General features: G+C 37.3%; 1 protein-coding gene across 5 annotated transcripts in view; it reads right to left on the reverse strand.

The window, feature by feature from the left end:
* col14a1b (collagen, type XIV, alpha 1b) overlaps positions 1-19,406 on the reverse strand; it is a 144,176-nt gene that overhangs the window by 42,066 nt on the left and 82,704 nt on the right. For all 5 annotated transcript variants that reach the window (XM_081613013.1, XM_081613011.1, XM_081613010.1 and 2 more), the window contains 11 exons: positions 18,866-18,982; positions 14,285-14,434; positions 12,027-12,101; positions 8,597-8,736; positions 6,533-6,656; positions 4,218-4,361; positions 3,577-3,741; positions 3,436-3,474; positions 972-1,110; positions 665-807; positions 8-117 (listed from right to left, as the gene is read on the reverse strand). In XM_081613013.1, coding sequence (XP_081469139.1) covers positions 8-117; positions 665-807; positions 972-1,110; positions 3,436-3,474; positions 3,577-3,741; positions 4,218-4,361; positions 6,533-6,656; positions 8,597-8,736; positions 12,027-12,101; positions 14,285-14,434; positions 18,866-18,982 — 1,346 coding nt within the window. The remainder of the gene's footprint in view (positions 1-7; positions 118-664; positions 808-971; positions 1,111-3,435; positions 3,475-3,576; positions 3,742-4,217; positions 4,362-6,532; positions 6,657-8,596; positions 8,737-12,026; positions 12,102-14,284; positions 14,435-18,865; positions 18,983-19,406) is intronic.

The raw sequence follows: 19,406 nt of genomic DNA on the forward strand, positions 1-19,406 counted from the left end.
TTCTGACCTTGTGAAAGCTTCCGAAGAAGAGTTTTTTGATTTCTGGACCTTCAAATGTGACAGTCTGAAAATCTCCCCTGTAGTCGTTGTTGAAGAATGTCAGAGTTTTTCCTCCATCTGCAGGGAAATACACAAACGTGTGTAAATAGGATGCAAAACAGCCCATGCATTAAAAAGTATGTTTGTTATGTTATATTCAAGCATTTGTGAAAAACGTTTAGCTTCTTGTCTGCTGCTTTCACCCAGAAAATTGACGAGGTATAGGCCACATGCACATGCAGCCAGGACTGAATTATAGCTGAAATAATAAAACAATAATGTCTCATTTTGTTAAACATTTTTCTCTGTATTGACTCCTCCATGTGTAACAGTATCCACTAAAATCGTTCGTCTTATTTAATTGCACAGATGTTATTGAACCAGTTGTACTCATGGTTCTCACTGTTGTGACATTCAAGTCAATATAACAGATCTAAATCGAACTCCCACCTCTTGGTGCTAGGAGTTGCCATGCAACAGTTGGCTTTCTACAAGTGTGATGCTTGTTAGGATGAAAAAGTTCTTGTGCTGATTGGTAAGGCTCTCATGGTTGTATCGCATTTTCTATTAACAGAAATGTCTCTATTAAGCGAATGGCATTTAAACGTAAAGTTGTTCTACGTACTGTCCAGGATGACTCCGGTAAGCGGATCGTTGTTCTTATTGAGGATCTCCCAGATAGCAAAGGGCTCCTCCGGCGTGTCAGGCAGCACTCTGAACAGCAGGGTGATGGTGTAGTCGGAGGGAAGCCCCTCAGGATGGATAAACCTGTGAGTCAGAACAACAGATGCAACTGAGACATTCTAGGAGATTATCTTGAGGTTCTGTTGACTAAAACGCCCAAGTTGTGCTTTGCCTTCCAAAAGGTCATCACCTCTCACTTCAATGAATGTTATACGTCATCCTATCTGTGCAGCTTATCGAGTTGTTACCTGGTTGGCTGTGCCATCAGAGCGTTGCTGTGCAGGTGGAAACAGGGAAAGGCATTGAAGGTGCCAGGTACCATGGAAACACCAGAGATGCTGTTGTACTTATTTTCAACAAGTCCAAACAGCTCCATCATACGGAAACCTGCAGACAGGTGGTGGGGATGAGATCTTGTTAACGTCAAAGGGAATTAGGCCAGGGGACCGCAGAAGATTCAAGAATAGTTATCTCAGACAGCTTAGCTCACTTTAAAAGATAGATACAGTTATAAACCAAGTGTTAACCTTTTTTTCTGTCTGCTGCAGATCACCTGCTCATCCATCTCATAAATTACTAAGTCCTTCTCTCTCTTACTAAGTGCTTATTCTCCTGCACTAAAGCACAAATGAACCGATTTGATCTTCTTCTCTCTCTCCTTCCTAGCAGCTCTGTATTCACCACCTTTTGTCCAGTGAACCTTTTATCTCTCATCTGTACAAGTTCAAACCATCTTAGATTTACCTCTAATTGCTAAACTCACTTCTATTTCTGCTTGATCTGTTTGATCTAATCCAATAAAAAGACTCTCATTTCCATCTCATCTTGAACACCTTCTCTTTAACTCTTGCAGTTTCTGTCACAAATCATCTCAGACATTTGTTCCCATCTATTCTTCAAGTACTTCCACTGCTCTACTCCTTGCCACTGTCCTGTTTCACCTCTCTTAATAAAATCGTAACCTGTCCTGCTTCTATTTACTCTAATTATTTCTCTTCTCCCCAGAACATACCTCCACCTCTCCAGAGTTTCTTATTTTCTCCCTACTCTCACAAAGAGTCATGAAGTTGTCTCCAAACATCGTGCTCTATAAGGACCCCTGCCTGACTTGATCTGTAAACCTGTCCGTCACTACTGCAAACAAAAAAAATGGCTAAGCACTGATCCTTTACAGTCTGGCAGCTATCCGTCTGTTACAAATCATTCCTGACATTTATCTTCATTTACTCTACGGATAATTAAACTTGTCCACTTTCAATTTTTCAGCTTGCATCTTAACTGTTCCATTTTTCTCTCAGTAGTGTGTATAATGTCTTACTTTTCCTGACTTTCATTCTTTTTCTATCTACAGCAGTCTTCTACCATTTCACCAGCTACCTATTCTCACTGCAGATCACGATGTTGCCTGTAAACCTCCCAATCTATAAGTACTCTCCCCTGACCATCCCTCCATTATCTTTCACTTAATCTGGGATTGAGAGGCAGAACCTCAAACAGGGAGACCCAAACTTTCCAAATAGCCACTTGTACCGACTCCTCCAGGACAATCCCAAAGCTTTCCCAGGACATTCGAAAAACATTGATTGCATATCCCAGATATCCTGGGTCTTCCTCTGGGTCTCCCTGCTGGTGGAACATCCCCAGAACATCTCACCAGAGAGGAATCCGACCCAGATGCCTGAGCCACCTCCTCGTCTGGCTCCTCTAGATGTGGAGGAGTAGTGGCTCTGCTCTTAGCTGTTCTCGGAAGACTAAACTTCTCACCCTATCTCTAATGGAGAGACACTCAGTGGAGGAAACTCATTTCAGCTACTTGCTTTGACATCCTTATTCTTTCAGTCACTACCCAAAGCTAGTAGGTTCCTACCTTAGATGAAGGTAGTACGAAACCCTTCAACTCTTGTGGACGACTTCTTCACACTTCACCACTGTTTTGTTGTCTCTGTACATGTAAATGCTAAACTACTGAGATCATATAGGACTTTTATGATCACACCATCACTCAAAGCACTTTACACTAATGCCCTTCATGCTCAAAACCTCTCACACATCAATCACTCATATGCAGACTGTTAGGCAGCTGCCTAACACTTTCACAGCTCCAACACTGTGAAAGTGTTAGAAGCCAGAACCAAACCCATAACCTTCAGACTGCAAGGAAACCACCCCAGTCACTGAGCCACAGTTGACGTTCTCTAAACCTCCCTCACGTATGTCTCTGCCACATTTGACTCATTCAGTAACCCAGTTCTTTCCTCTGTGCCTTATTCTCTAAATTTAAGAAAGCAGTGGAAGTCTTTTCTGTCTCTACACGTCTCCATAAAGCCTTTCAAAAACACACATCACATCCTTACTGCTCTTCTTCTGCTTAACACCACTCTCCTACTAAAAGATCATCACCTCCTTCAAAGACGGGCTTCAACAACTCTTTCCCATATCTTCATGAAATGACTCAGCTGCATTATTCCTCAGTGGTTATTTTGTACCACAGACAAGCCAATTTCTCATGCTGAGATGTAAAAATAATAATGCGAAAAAAATGCCTTAGAATGGGGACACAGAGGTCTAAATAAGTCAGTTTTTTAATAGTCGTTAGTAATTTTTTTGCGCAAACGATAAAAAAAATACATTCATTTGTCTTTTAGTACATTGTAAGCAGTTACATTTCCACATGTAACTTGCTGGGGTAAAGAGGTATTCTTTAACATTTACCTGGGGTTGTGCTGCCACTCATTGGTATTGATGGACAAGCTGTTAAAGACAAAAACAAAGAAAAACAAACAGTCAGCACAGTAGTGAAGAAATGTCACATGCCGTTTACCTAAAGGAAGTTGCACTCTAACTAAAACGTACTCGCAGTAGCGGCCTCGCACACAAAGGTCACCAGCTTCTCTTCGATCCTCTGAAAGGCGTCCAGGTCGTCCACGAAGAAGACGTGCCTGTCGCTCGGTTTGCTGGCGATGCTCACCAGCTCTCCATAGTCGGCATCAGCGAAGCCGATTGCAAACACAATGTAACCTTTAGAAGGAGGGTGGATAAGAAAAACAAACGCTTTGAATTCAGTATGGGATTCATACAAGTTGTCCTTTTATTAAACAATGATTAAACCGTGTAGCAACACGGTATGCTTGTAAAAAAATGGTACGATAATTCTAAAAACTCTACCACAGGGTATTTTCTAGACATTTCTCGGTCACAACATGATAGTGTAGATGAAATGGTTTATTGTTGTACTAAAATGAAAGCAATAGAAATATTGATTATTAAACAAATTCTGAGTTCCATAATTTTTTCCATATTTGCTTATTAGAAGTCATAAATCCTGGAAAAGGTGTTTGCACACAAAAAAGTGTAAGAATACAATATTAAATATATGTGTTGAACTTCAGGTTACAGACAGTCTCCTAATACCTCATTCAAAACAAAATAAAAACAAACAAACCAGAGTTTTAGCTTCATATATATCCTTTAAAATGAGAGAAATCGTGTCTGACCTGACATCTGCATCTCTTTGGAAACTTTATTGACATCATCCTGGGATCGGCCATCAGTCAGAACCACCAGGACGTTAGGGATTCCTCTCCTGACTCCTCCCTCAGCGGTGAAGATGTTTTCCTTCACATGCTGGATGGCTCGACCTGATTGAAAAGATGAAACCGTCAATTATTTCCAACAATCAAATCAGAGAACGGCAACCGATCTGCATAAAATGCTAAAAATCTGAATTTTAATTTTTTTCCTTTACTTTCCTTACAGGAGAAAACCTAAAAGTTTGAGAAAAAGCACAAATAATTAGTGTGCCTTGGTTTAGTGGGAAAAAACTATCTCAAATCACAGAGTCTGTTTGGGTCCAAAAAGTCAATAGGAGAGCGGCGTGTGTGCAGAAAACAGGCTTTGATTCATTCTTCCCTGCAGGTTTATTTGCATTGTTGCTAAAACAATTTGTGCACTACAGAGAAATGTTACATCAGAAAACAAAATCTGCATTACAAATTTAAATAAATTGCATGAAGATTGCAGATTATGGATCAGTGCTGCTGAACAAATTGCTGCCTTGGAGGGTTCATCTTCCTGCCAGAAGTCAGATCAACCCTCCACACATGCCAATATTGCCCCGAGAGTTTAGGATTTTAATTTGGCGTCAGTTAAATTGCTATGTCTCAGATGTTTGTGGCAGTAACCTTTGAAGTTCGTGCTGCTGCACGGTTTCTGTGCTAGAAAAACACAAACCGTCAGTGAGTCACCGCCGAAGTTTACCTCGAAAATGAAGCCGTTACTGACAGCATGATTGTAGGTTTTTCCACTTAATAATTAGTCTCAAAATTGGAACTTTTACTATGATGACAGGGGGTGATATGTGATGCATGACACATCGATACAAATACAAATTAAAAGAGACGCATCAGAGGGAAGTAGTGCCAAGGGACCAGCTTATATTGTCACACACAGAAGCATGCAGCCTCTCAAGGTAACCTCAACAATGGCAACATCATCAAATCTCATGTGCAAAGTGTGCGTAAGCACAAATATCTCACACGGCTATTTCTGAGCAAAACTTCAGATGCATCAATAATGAACTGAGTTCGGAAATGTGTGGAGCCTCATGGCAAATTTATGACTGGCGTGCAGACTCTGGCTCATCCACAACACCTGGATGGCATCCTCAGGAGCTGTTAGGATGTGAATACAAATACTACACGCACCAATAAATTACAATCAAGAATGAATAAATCTGTGTGTGGACAGATGATTCATATGTGCAGAACATATATTCATCTATTTGCATATTTAGATGAGGACATGTCAAGGTCTGGTATTCCCTCATCTATACTTTATTCCACACTGATTGAAAATGTGCTCAGAACAAATTTCATACATATGTGATAGGTTGTATGTACACATTATTGGTGATGTAACCATACAACATATTTCAGAGGGAAACCAATGCAAGTCTTTCAATATGAACCACTTGATGTCAAAAATTTACATAAAGTGAATTTTGAACATGGAAGTGTAGACATATTGCATATAATTTACTTTTATGATGTAAAAAACAGTACAAAACAACCCTAAGAAGAATAAAAAACGTTTAAAGTAGTAACTTAAATTCATGATGAAACTATGTTGCAAATTATTTAAGCTCTTTCAATATCCATATATTTTGATATTTTGGCATTACCTCTTAAAACGGTACATTTTTACTTATAATTGTCTCATTAATTCAGTTTGATACTTAATCAAATATAAGTAAATCTTTAGGTTTACTCAGAGGAATAATTATTCTCTTTAATATTTAAATAATTAAATTAAATTAAATGACATCAGAACATCAAACAAATCCAGCCATCATATTTTCTACTTTTGGAAACCATTTAAATTGGAGTTTACACTGTGACTGAATGCATAACAACACTCTAAACTGTTGCACTCTGATTAAAAAAAGAAAATAAATTAATAAGTGGAGCATTATAGTGTGACATTACCAGCAGGGGAATTCCTTTACGGCAGCGATGCTCTAACAAATCTGCTCGCTGCGATCTCATTTCTACTTTGTAAACACTGATTAAAGGCTATTACCGTCTCTTCTCTCCCACAGGTTTTCTTGCATTACACACACACACACACACCTCTATGTAGCGTTAACACATTAAGAACAGGTTCATGTGCATGTTACAGCTAACTGAAATCAAGATGTGAGGCCTGAGCGTGTAGATAGTAGTGATAATTGTGTTTAATTTGCAGCAGTTGCAGAAGTTGAAGGCAGTTCTTTGTCTCAGCAGCCCACTTTCTGTGTGTGCTTAGCCCTCACCTGTTTTAGTGTTTCCTCCCTTGTAGGAGATCTTGTTGATGGCATCAAGCAGACGCTCTTTGTTACCGTAGGAGTTCAGCTTGAACTCAGTCCGAGCGTCGTCACTGAACTGGGCGATGGCCACCTGCAGGGGCCGGGCATGATGTCAGTCCAACTTCCAATAAGTTTCAACTCACATACACTGTTGGGTTTGGTCATTTCTAATTGCAAGGATGCAAAGGTTGACATACCATGCTGTCAAAGATGCCAAAGCTATTTTTAAATTTATTTATTTTTTTTCTCTGCAGAGAGATATCTCTGGAAAAGCTTATTCAAAATTATAGCTGCAATATTGTGGAAATGTTTGAAGTTGGAAATCTCCACCCCTCTCTCACTCTCTCTTCAAAAATTCACTAGTAAAAACTGCAGGGATTTAAACACTATAATTCTAAAACTCATATGAAGTGAAGTGACACTAAAGTATCGTGGTTCATTCCTAGAAAGCACCACAGATCTGATCTGGCTGAAATGAGGTGCATTTTATTTTCAAAGAATCAAAACAAGCACAAGGAAAAATGCTTAGAATCATTGGAATAAATGCAAAGGGAAAACTTGAAAATGTACAAAATAGATATATTAGGAAGAAATCCATGAATAATTAAAAGAGGACCATCAATCAATAAAGAATGGTAAAAAATATATATTTTTATATTATTTCCATGGTTTAGAATTACTACCTAAAGATTTTAGTAAAACCTTGATCTTTAAAGTTAAACGTTGTCCTCTAGATTTATTGGCAGCCCTTTTAAAGACATGTTTCTTAGGCTTTCAAAAGAAATGTGTGTATTTTCTCTTGAAAAATCAAATTTTTGCCTTTTCCATGTTGAAAACTGGAAATGAAAAACAGGCTTGTCATACTCATTATTTATACTTCTACTCAAAAATCAGTTGCGGATTATTAACATCTCTCTAGACATTTTAACTTAATTACGTATACAATGCTATAAAATGTTCTGATTTTGTTAAAAATGATTTTCTAAAAGTGGGACTCTTAAATGAACAAAAACTCTAAAGGTTGAATTTGACTAACTTTTGAAAGGGGGAGTCATAATAGTGCCATAAAATATGTATTTTTCAAGGTTTTCTCACAACTTGCAGGACGATGTGTCAAGAAATGTGCAGTTTCAGAATCTGGTTTTGTATTTTCAAAAAGGAACATCAAAAAAATACATAACTAGTTGACCTTCATAGTCATCTGAATTTAACATGATATCGGAGCTAAATAAAGCTTGTTGAGAAAAATGGCAATACTGGAGACAACTTAGGCATTCAAACAAAAGAATGATTTCAATAATTCATTTTGTTCTTTTAGTTTTGTGTTTTTCTTGGCTAATCAATCCTTTTAAGTATCTACAGATATTTTTGCTTTGTTTTGTATAAGCCTTAAATCAGTCTTTACGCCTTTCCCTAGAGCAAAATAAATTTAATGTATGCAGTTTTGTGGGGGTCACACTGCAGTCATTACTGACACAATAGGCTGCTGATGAAAACCCTCTTCATTAGTTTCCCTCTCCTGAAATTATAGCGACGTTGAAAAATTGCTTAGGCGGGATGAGCAAATTGGGTGGAAGTTGTTTCCTGAGGAAAACCAGATTTTTAGATCCACTCCCTTATCAGCAATTTTAGACTTGTTTGTTTCCAATGTCATGAACAAATGTTGGTATCTGTGGTTTGCCTCTTTCCTTTTGCATTTTGCTAAAGGAAATTTTCTCATTTGCAAATGATTTGCACTTTGCATGTCTGATTAAGCATACATTTCCCAATTTGTCCTTCTGTTGCAGTATCTCTGCCCCTTGGATAAATACACAGGCAACAATTAATGAGACTAATTCAAATCTGTTTTCAAGCCTCTTTCTAATAACATGGAAGACTCAGAAGGCACAATGTGGATGGAATAAAACAGATACTAATTAAAAATTAATCTGGCAAAATGGTTAGAAAAAAATGCTTTCATAGACTTTTACTAACTTTTTTTTGTTTTATTAAGGATTTTTGTTTAAAATGATTTGGTCTCATCTGGGTTACCTGTGTGCCATCTGGGCCTATCCGATCCAGAGCTCCGACGGTGCTGTACAGGAAACGGATAATCTTCAGGAAGTTGTCGTCACCGATACTCCAGGAACCATCAACTAAAAAGACCAGGTCTGCTTTGGCTGCCTTACAAACTGGGAATAGAAAAAAATATATATTCATTTTATTGTGGTTGTAGAGATTAAATATATTTGGTCATAAATCTTCCCTCAAAAATAATAAATCCTGATAATATGCGTCAGTTAAGAGGTTTTGTTTATGTTGAAGAAAAAAAGACTGCTTCATGCGTCTCCAGTAGTCACTGACCATACTTCTATTGTTCAAATTGAATATTATAAATGCATTAAAATCATTTCATGTCCAATAATTTAATACAATAACTAATTTAAGCAAGTAAGTCTTCAGCATAAAGGCAGCTAATAATACATTAAATTCAAACTCTTTTATTTACTCAGAAACTCTGATAATTTAAATTCCCATTCTACTGCTGATAAATAAATGCAAAGCATTAGTTGCCTTGGCATATACACGTTTTCCAACTTGCTCTCGTTTCCCACTAAAGCTGTTTGCTGGTGAAGTGAATTAACTGCTCAACTCATTCAGCTGCCTGTGTTTGTTTCTTGGCAGAATCTGCTCATGCCGATGCATTTTGGATGGGAACCAATTAATCTCTGCTTTATTCAGGTCAGGTCTGGTTCTGGTTCTGTTCCCCCTGGACAGCATCTCTCTTTTGTGAAAATTAATCAAGGCACTTCAGGTTCAGGAAGGGTTTTATTCCGTTTCTGTTCTGCATTCAGGAAACGCTTTGAAGTAATTTAACGGGGTCAGAGTTAAGGCTGTTCTTTAGGTCAGCCATGTTCACCTGGGAGTGTTTTATAGATATGAATTATGAATAGCACTTTATTCATGCCGGATGTGTAGGTGTTATCAAGAACTAATATGAAAAATATTAAAATAAATTAATATTTCCATGATATTTGTTGGACTTTATTATGCAGCTTTAAGATGGACATCCACAATCAAAACGCGTGAGTTGGTATAAAATTATACCCGATATTTTAAACCCTGCTGTTTTATATTTACAAAAATTGGGTTAGATATCAACAGCTACAACAAGACATCAACATTTCTTGTGGATCTGCTAGCGGCTGCACTTCTGAGTCGCTAGCAGATTATTTTTAAATGAACACCACTAATAGCCAAAGCCATAAAATTAAAATTTTTGTTATTTAATATCCAACTTCTCAATTGTTATTCCTACATATTTGCTCTATTATCATGGATATGTAAGAACTGAGAATAAAGTCAGAGATTCATATGAGATGGAGCTGAAGTGAGATGAGGTGTTTGGACCTGATTAATCTGCATCTAATTTGTACAAAGAAAAGCCTCGGATGAAATTTTCTTTATCACATGATAAATGTAAGAATGAAATGCAGGAAATTAGGACAGATATATACTTTGATTCAAGATGGAAGTCTAGACAAAAGCAAACACGAGTAGCAATACATGAATCAGGAAACGTGAAAGGAAACTAATGAGACAAAGGAGTATAAAAACATCACAGGGGATGATTAATGGACCAGGTGGAACAACTGCTATCCCATTTTTGTTACAAGAAATACAACCACATCCTGCAAAAACACAGAAGTATAAAAAAGAATAAATCCTGATTTATTTACAAGATAAAACAAGCTGCAATTGGCAGAACATGCATTCTAGCACAACTTTAGCCATGCTATTCTTGTACTACTAAATTAGGATTTTGTTAAGGCAAAGGCAATCAATATTTGCTGGGGCGGGGAAAACATGACAACATTATGAATTAGAATCAGAAAAAAAACATCAATCTGACGTTTTTTTCCAAATGTGCAAGAAAATATGTGGAGTAATAACTGAGAAAGTGAAAGAGTTGAGACATAGAAGGTAAAATAAGTTAAAGTAAAACCAAATGTACCAAAGAAAATCAAAGCAAACTGTTTTTAATGTACACAAACTACCGCAAAAACATTAAAATGATTATGCTAGTGATGAACATGAATAAATCACATTTCTGGAAGCAGAAGTGGAGCATTTGGAAAATGCAGAAAATATTTTTCAAAGCTAAATTTACAAGGTCTGAGAAAATTGCACATTGAAAAAGCAGTGAAAATTAGCAGAAAACTAATCTACACATAAAATAAATCGCCGCCAGTCATTCATATTTTATGGTCTGTATTTTTAATGACATTACTTTTTGGTACTTGAACCATTTTTATTAGAAGGCACAATGATTTTTTATTAGACAATGAGGCTACGCAAGCTAAAATTTTATGAGAGAGCAAACATGGCTGCTGCTGCGTTTTTTTTTCTCACCTCATTTATATAAAACAGCTAATGGCACACTGGAGATGAAACTGATGAGTGAGTGATGACAGATGTGAGGAATGTGAATTATATGTTTGACAAAATTAAAAGCTATAAAATGTAAGGATCACTGGGCCACATTCAATGAATTATTTTCATCTCAAGTCTGCAGATATCGGTTCTGCAACTTCCATTTCAGAACCTTGAAATTGACAATAATTATTTCAGTTTGAGCTCCGTATTTTAAATCCTGTAAATGTTGGAGCTTGTCAGAAGTGTGTGTGTGTGTGTGTGTGTGTGTGTGTGTGTGTGTGCGTGCGTGTGCATGTATTGTATGTGTGTGTGTGTGTGGGGGAGGAAAAGAGCCTCACACAGCATCAGTGCAGACTGAGATCAGACTGCTTCCACTTTAGCATACATCATACTAAAACTAACATTTTACATTTTGATTGCTGGTCTCTGTAACAATCTGTGGCTGAGTGTGCCCCCCACTGTGAGAGAAAAACAAAGTCACTTCAAGGCTCTCATGTCAAGATATATTAGTGAACAGATAAATTATACATCATACAGATTTTTTTGATTTTTTTTAACTGGTATGTCTCTGAAAATAGAGTGTTGCAGGTAAGCTCAAAGATTTTCATTCAAAAATAAAATGTTACTAAATTCAGCATTTACATTCATGCTACAATCTAGAAATTATATCTCCATGTTTATTTTAGGATCCCCCATCAATTTAAATAATGTTAATGTGCATAAATACTTTTAAAAAATCTGAATTAATTAAAATACTTCATTAATTGAAGAAATAATGATGTTTTAGGAGTAAATGAAAGCAACATTATGTTTTTATGTTTGGCACACAGAAGAGTGCTTTGCATAGAATTGTATTAATCTGGCAGCATTTTTGTGATGATGCTTAAATAAAAGGTATGATGACAAAAAATTATTTTTTATAAATAAGGCATCTTTAAAAACACCTGACCTCTTAAACAAAACAACAGCACAGAACTTCATACGTCAATAACTCTGTCAACTGGCAGTAGACATGTTGGAGAGAATGAATGACAGGAAGCCTCACCTTCCTTAGCAGGAGGGATTGTGGGTGGTGGCGTGGTGGTCGGGGGCTTGGCCGGTGCTGGTGTTGGGATTGGTACTGAGTAAAGAGAAACACACAAACAGGAATTTGTGAAAACCTCCAATTATGACCCCATTCATCATATACTAACCTGCCAAATGACATAGCAAATAGATCTCCGTGCTACAAAACTCGACACGGATCGGTGAAACACAGCTACATACAAACTCGTACAGAAAGTGTAAAATAACTACATGCAAAGCTGTGATTTTGGCTCCTGTATAATTTGGTGCGTTGATCACAGCGTGAGCTCCAGTCAAAACCCAAAGTCTATCGTCTCTCGCTTTCAACCCCTTGACTTGGTTTGGTGTGTGTGTGTGTTCTCCTCCTAAAGAAACCCCACATACACACACTCGATGCTTTCAGAGCTGTTTAGGCAGTAAATCAGCTACCTGAGGCTGCGAATCACTTGTGATGGCAGGTAGGGAGCGTTCAGTAGCGGCTGCCTGCAGCGATGGGGATAGTCATTTGAGGAAATGCTCAGGCTTTCATTTGCGTCAAAACAAAGCCATAAATCATCCAGGAGGCTCACCGTAGAGCCGCAGTGTGTCTGGGAGCAGCCTAAAGCAAACAAAGATCTGTTTTTTTCAGGGAAAGAACTTTCTGTCTTGTTGCCTTTTTTATCTCTCTATAGGTTATTCTCTTTACTCCTTCAGCCTCCTGTCTGAACCGTCTGGAAACAGACCATCTCTGACTTTCATTCTGTTTATTTTCAGATCCAGCCCTCCTTCTAGCATTTCTTGTTCGCATCTTGTGATGAATCAACCTTAGATATGATGTGCATAAATACTATTCAGTTCAGATTTCACAAACAATTAAGTGCAATAAAATCAATCATGCAGATGCCTAATTCTGCATACACTATGTGAAATGTGTTACTGAATTTGCAAATGAGCTTTGTTCTATGAACTCTTAAACGCCTTGTTACCTTGTTAATCCCAACAGTTATGTTGAGGGGATCCAAAGATAATGACGCTATAGAGTTAAAGGGTTCGATGGAGTTAAATATGTGATAATACTTGGAAAAAGTCTTCTACCGGCTGCCATAGGCTTGAAATGGGAGAAAAGGTTCAACTTCCAGCAGGACAACCATAAACATAAAGCCAGGAACTGTTTATATTGAGCATATCCAAGTATTAAAGTCTCCAAAGTTGAACGTTAGATCCAATTAAGTGTTTGTGGAGAAACTTCACAAACACTCCATGAGCACAAGGTATTTTGCATAAAAGAAGAGGCAGAAATGCAATCCTCTGGGTGTGTGAAGGAGGTGGAGACATCCCCCAACAGAGCTGCTGTAAGAGGAACATTAAAAACCACTAAATCACTTTCCTTCCACACTGCAATTATTTAGTACTTTGTGTTAATCTATCACATAAAACCTGAATAAAACAAAAACCATTAATGGTTGTGGTTGCAGCAAAAAATAAATAGAAAAAGAAATATAACTATTTTTTGAAAGGCTTTTCACATTCCAATGTTTTCCTTTGTCGTTTTTTCTTTAAAAGCCTTCAAACTATTGATGCGAAATATAACATGTGAAACTGTAACGTCTAGTGGCCATCTGATGTTACACGTAGGAAAAAGTTATCTTTTAAGGATACTTATCACTCTGTTTATAGTACCAACAGTGTAATAGAGACAAAACGTTCCGTTGACTATTACCCTGATTTATTAAAATCATGCTCCATGATGCTTATGGTAAACAAAATGACAAAGCAGCCCACCCGTCCCAACAGCCTCCCTCCTCCTCCGCCTCGTCTCCAGACACTGGCTCTTGATTAGAGTTTGGAGCGGCTGCTGCAGAACAAAAGCCTCATTCTGAAAGACGGACGAGGATGCGGTGCTTCCACAAGGATCAAAGACATTTTCTGGTGAAAGTGACGTGATTGTACTCCGGTCTCTTCTCTTCTAAACAATAACAGCCGACAGCAGTTAGATGAAGAGTATGCGTGCGTGGGGAGTGTGTTGCTGTTATATTGTGATCACACCTGCACGAGCATATTTAAAGGGGATTTTGGACGCATTATAGGTGATGAGTCGAGTAAGTGTGGAGAATGTCTGCACTAAACATCTGTTTTCTGTACAGATTTCAAATCGTTAATGTTTATTGCTTAATAATTAAGCCATAAAACAAATCTAATAATGAACACACTAAACTGGACGCTTTTATTGCTTGAGCTTGTGTGCTTGGATTTTCTTACATGTCTTCACATTTGCAGTCACAGCAGGTCCTTCGGTCCCGTCCTGCATCTGAGAGAATATGCTGATCTTATACTCCATGTTGGGCTTCAGGCTGGTGAAACAGTGTCTGCTGGCGCCTCCACCGAGCTTCGTCTCCTGCTTCTGACTACCTGCAGTCGCAAACAGATCAAATTAACAATCAAACAATAACAAGAAAGTGTGATTTTTCTGCATTAAATGTTATTTTGGGAAAAAATTCGAGAACCTAGTAAAAAAACCCTGATATTTTAAACTGCGAAATACACAATTTCATAAAAAATCTAAGAGTATAACAACATTCTTTCTAGCGGTGTCACTGACCATTGTGTTGAAAAACCACATACATAATATGTCCAAACAAAAACGTCAAAATAGTTTTGCAAAATTGGACACGACAAAAAACAAAGTCTGTCTAGAAATTTTGGGAAAAACAATCAGTTTTTCATGCTGGAAAAAGACAATAGGAAGAATTAGGAAAAAAGCCTATTGTGCTCCCACTAACAGCTTATTTGACAGCAAAAATGATTTGCCTTTCAAATAAATGTCATGTTGATAGTTAAAAACATTATGTTTTTAACACAGTTACTGAATGCAACTGTGCTTAAAAGCAGTTCCAGATCAGACTGAATAAGTGCGACGTTTGGGGAAGCTTCATGTTTATAAAGGCAAAAGCTGGAGCTCATTTAAATAGATGTGCTAAATTTTACTTTTTTATTGTTATGTGGTTTGAGCCACTTTTAGAATTATTTTGTTGAATTATTTCAAGCTGTCAAAATATTTTAAATATTTTAAATTTCTATGTTCTGTTAATATGTAGAGCATGATCTTTATGTTTTAAAATAAGATATGTATCTTTATAGAGAGAGTAGCTGGACATTTAGAGTTATTCTAGCTTTATGGTTGATTATTGTTTTAATTAATTGGCAAATTCTGAAATAAATCAATAAGATACATATTGATTTGTTTATGGAAATGACCTTCTATACAAGGATCAGGTTGGAAATCTGAGCAACATGCACGAGCATTTTGATGACTGCAAGGATGAGAAGATATGGACAATGGATGGATTTATAAATGGATGAAAGAATGGATGATCTTTTTTGATGCTTCATATTCTCATTAATGTTTCATATTCTAGGAGGTGTATTTAAAAAAAAATGTTTCAAAATGAAACGACTTCAGTCATTCAGTTAAATCACTGAAATGTCATTTCTCTGTCTGCAAGCCTCAAAAAGAAAATTGATTAAAATGAAGCAAGTACAAGAAGTTGGTTAAATATTTTTACTGAAGAAATATAGAATGATCAATTTGTTGGTTAATGTCGCCCACAGCTGTGATTTTGAGTGTAATGCCTGAGGGTGAATTATGAATAGATCTAATGAAAGTGCTCTTAATAGGCTGAATGCAAAAAAAAAAATAAAAAAATAGTGCTAAATACATTAAATATTCATGCAGATATTTGACAAGGTTAAATGGGCGATGCCTATCAGACGACTGAAAAGCTCACTGTCCAACTAACTGCGGTCTTAGGAGATCTAATGCTGACAGCTAGAAGATCGATCTACTCTTACAATCCTAAAAAAACAGAAACAGTGTTTACAAACGGCAGCCAACAAAATAAAATTTAGGAAAATCTAATTACCTCAAACCTCTTTAAACTTGTTTGTTCATCAACCATCTTCGGCACCAAAGGTTTTACCCTCATCTACTTTACAATCCGTGTTTGAGATTTCGTTGCATTTTCCTACATTTACTTTCCCGTGTCTCACTTCATAACGTTCCTTATCAAAAATGGGATAAGAAGCACATCATTCCAGTTTCTCCTGCAGCAGAAACATCTCTAGGGTAATTACATACCAGCTGTGCTGACATAAATCCTCATTTACCTCCATTGTGTGTGTTGAAAGAAACCAATACATTGGCGCTCCCTGAGGAAACACGGGGGAATATGTGGCTTTTATGTGACGTTAATGATTGCAGTGGTATTGCTGAAGGCCTAAAGGTGATGAATAACAGCCATTACTTTCCTGTTCGGCGGATGACGGCTGTATTAAAAGTCAATCTCATCTTTGAGGCGGAGACTGAGAGGTGTACCTGGGAAATTGAATCAGGGCAACGCCATCTGTTGTTTGGTGTTATTTTGGGGAGTTGGACCGTTTTATCCCTTCAAAACGAGAAAATAGACAATTATTTCTGTTTGAGGCTGCAGAAAGAAAGTGCCGGGTAAATTGCGATAATAATTGTTTATATGGGAGACTGGGATTGTTTGGACAGCTGAAGTAAAAGATCACATTAAATTGCAATAGAAACAAAAATACAAGTTTCATAAAAACTCTGGGAGCAATTTTAAGACATTAAGGGAGCTGTCTTTTCAAAGTATGCTGAGCCAGATTATTACAGATTATAAAACAAAAGCATGAAGAAAAACCAAATAGTCTCAGTAAGAGCTAGCTTGAAAGACCTTTAACGGTGAATGTGTGTCCAGTTCTGACGGTGAGATCATTAATCATGAACACAATCAATGCAAACTTGTTAAATGGAAACAGTTTTACTTCTTTTTCACTTTGGCACAGTTTAGGAAAATGGTAAAATGATAAAAATCCAAGGAGCAACCTATATTTTGTGCTTTTGAGAAATATAGCAGATCTAAAAGAGTAAAAGAAAAATGCACTTATTTTGTTGAAGATCCCATGTCTTTATATTTTTATGCAACACAAAGGATAATGCCATGTCTATACTTTAATTAAAACATCTTCCTCTCCCCAAGAAGGAGAGCGTAGATGGGATACAGCTCCTCCAGTGAATTATGGGATTCTCCCATGTATCCTTCCTTGCAGGATGTACCTATAAAGCCACCAAAAGAAGGTGCTCAAGAGGCATTCTGATCAGGAACTCAAAGTGGAAAGTAGAAAGTCAAAATATTGACTTCTCCAGATCTACAGCAAAACAATCCAACTCCCAAGACTCTATCAGCAATTCTAAGAGGGTTGGTCCGCTGTCCTAAAGCCAGGATGAAAATCCTACTTCTGTTCCTGAATCTGAAGTGGAGAGAGGCGAAAGTGGCAAAAGAACCACAAGAGCTAATTATGGAGAAGTGGAAGCAGCTGAAAAAGAGAAGAGATTAGAATATGCAGTAGAAAACAGCTGGGAAGAGGTGAAAAGATAAACCAAAGGGAGACAACATGACTGAACCTGAAACGAAATAAACAGGAATGAACAATAATCTAAGGCATCTATACCAAATGCATAAAATACTAATAAACCAAAAGTTAAATAAGTCCAGATCTAAGTAGATAATCAGTGAAGAAATTAATAAAATGGAAACACAAATGAAACTTAAGTATCAAACATCTATGGATCACAATAGCAAGACAGTGACAGGAGGGAGTAAATATGTAACTAATGGGAGAAAACGCAAAAACAAAAATCTGGCATGTTTGAGGTTTAGCCGACAGGCTGCCCTTCATTATATTATAAAAACACAAAACACTTTCCATCTGCATAAAACGCTTAATTAGACAAAAAGGGACACTGCAGTAAACATTTCAAGCATTTCAAAAGTAAGTCAGAAGATCAGATCCGGCAGACACTCGCGTCTGCAGGGACTCTCTAACGCAGGTTTCACTTCTTTCCAAAACGCCCACATCTCACCACAGGGTGCTTCAGACAGAAGGAGATGTTTGGTTTTATTGTTTCAGGGAAACAATTTTCTCTCAATAAGAAAACTGACTCCAGGTGCTACTAAATGTTTAGAGAAAACTTCAGAACACCAATTCCATTTTGTGTGTTCTTCTTTAAAGCACACCTCCCAGAACAGACTCAACGAGGCATAATTACTGTCAATCACGTAACGAGAACACCTCCTCATTTAGCACCCATAATACCTCTTTGTCTTTTTTGCTCCACTTTACTCCACACAGGAAATGTAAATGTCACCAGAGCTGTAATCCAAAAGCCCGTTTTTTTTTTCCCCGACAGAAAAGCTCAGTGTTTGATTGTACAGCTAAATCTTTACGACTGTCAGCACATCTCAAGTGGAAGACAACGGAACCTCTGTGATCTTGGGCTAATTAGGAATTCAAACTCCTCCTCATGAAAGCATGCGAGTATGAATGAGTTCCTTCGCAACCAGCTCAGAAATTTGTTGTGGGAGCTCAGCATGGAATAATGAAGAGAATTACAACTGGAAATACAGTGTGATACAGCTGAGGTAATGCACCGAGACGTTTAGTAGAACTGCAACACTTCTTTTAAAACCTGATACTGAAGTCAAACATGATGTAGTTACAAAACTTGTGTGCATGCGTTTGCATACTTTATCTCTTCATATAACAACCTGTATAAGTAAAAAAAAAAATAAATGAAAAATGTAATTATTCTTTATTTCTAAATTTGACATTTACATTTCTACATTTATGCAGATCCAGTGAACTCTAAATTAGTATTATTGTCCTTTTTTTAGACTTTGTCTTTTTGCTTTTTTTTTTTTGGTTTTGTGCCACTTCTGTTTCAGAGTGGATTTTTAATCACAGCGTTAAGGGTGTAGACATAATGGTACTCACCAGTCACAGATTGAATAACCAGTCGGTAGGTACTGGCATGCTGGTGAGGCACCCACTGAGCACAAACACCAGACATCCTCACTTGATATGTGCTCAAATTGGTTACGCCAAGATACACTGTTGAAAAGGCAGAGAAATAAAAATAATGTTAAGAAAAAGATGCAGATTTCATGCAGAAAACATCAAGTTTTCATTTGCTTCAGTCTTTATTCCCCCCAAAGCAATTACAGTAACTGTAAGTTATGGCAGGTGTTGGTTAGTGGCTCTGACTTTGTAGCAATGCTCATATATGATTCTAAATTTTAAACAGAAATGGATCAGAAACGTAAAACTTTTTTGGGTCTCTAAAAATAGTCGGTGGGGATTTATGAGCATTCTTCTCTCCATGCTGCTATAATAGCGGCGCACAAAGCCGCACAGAGTCACATCTGAGAAACCACATGCAATCATGATTCCAGATGACGAACCTAAAGCATACAGCTGGTTAGCTTAAAAAACACCACACTGCATTTTCATGAAGTTATTTGCAGACATATGGAGA

The sequence above is a fragment of the Poecilia reticulata genome, chromosome 11, assembly GCF_904066995.2.
Source record: "Poecilia reticulata chromosome 11, P_reticulata-male-v2, whole genome shotgun sequence".
Taxonomy (NCBI): Eukaryota; Metazoa; Chordata; class Actinopteri; order Cyprinodontiformes; family Poeciliidae; genus Poecilia; species Poecilia reticulata.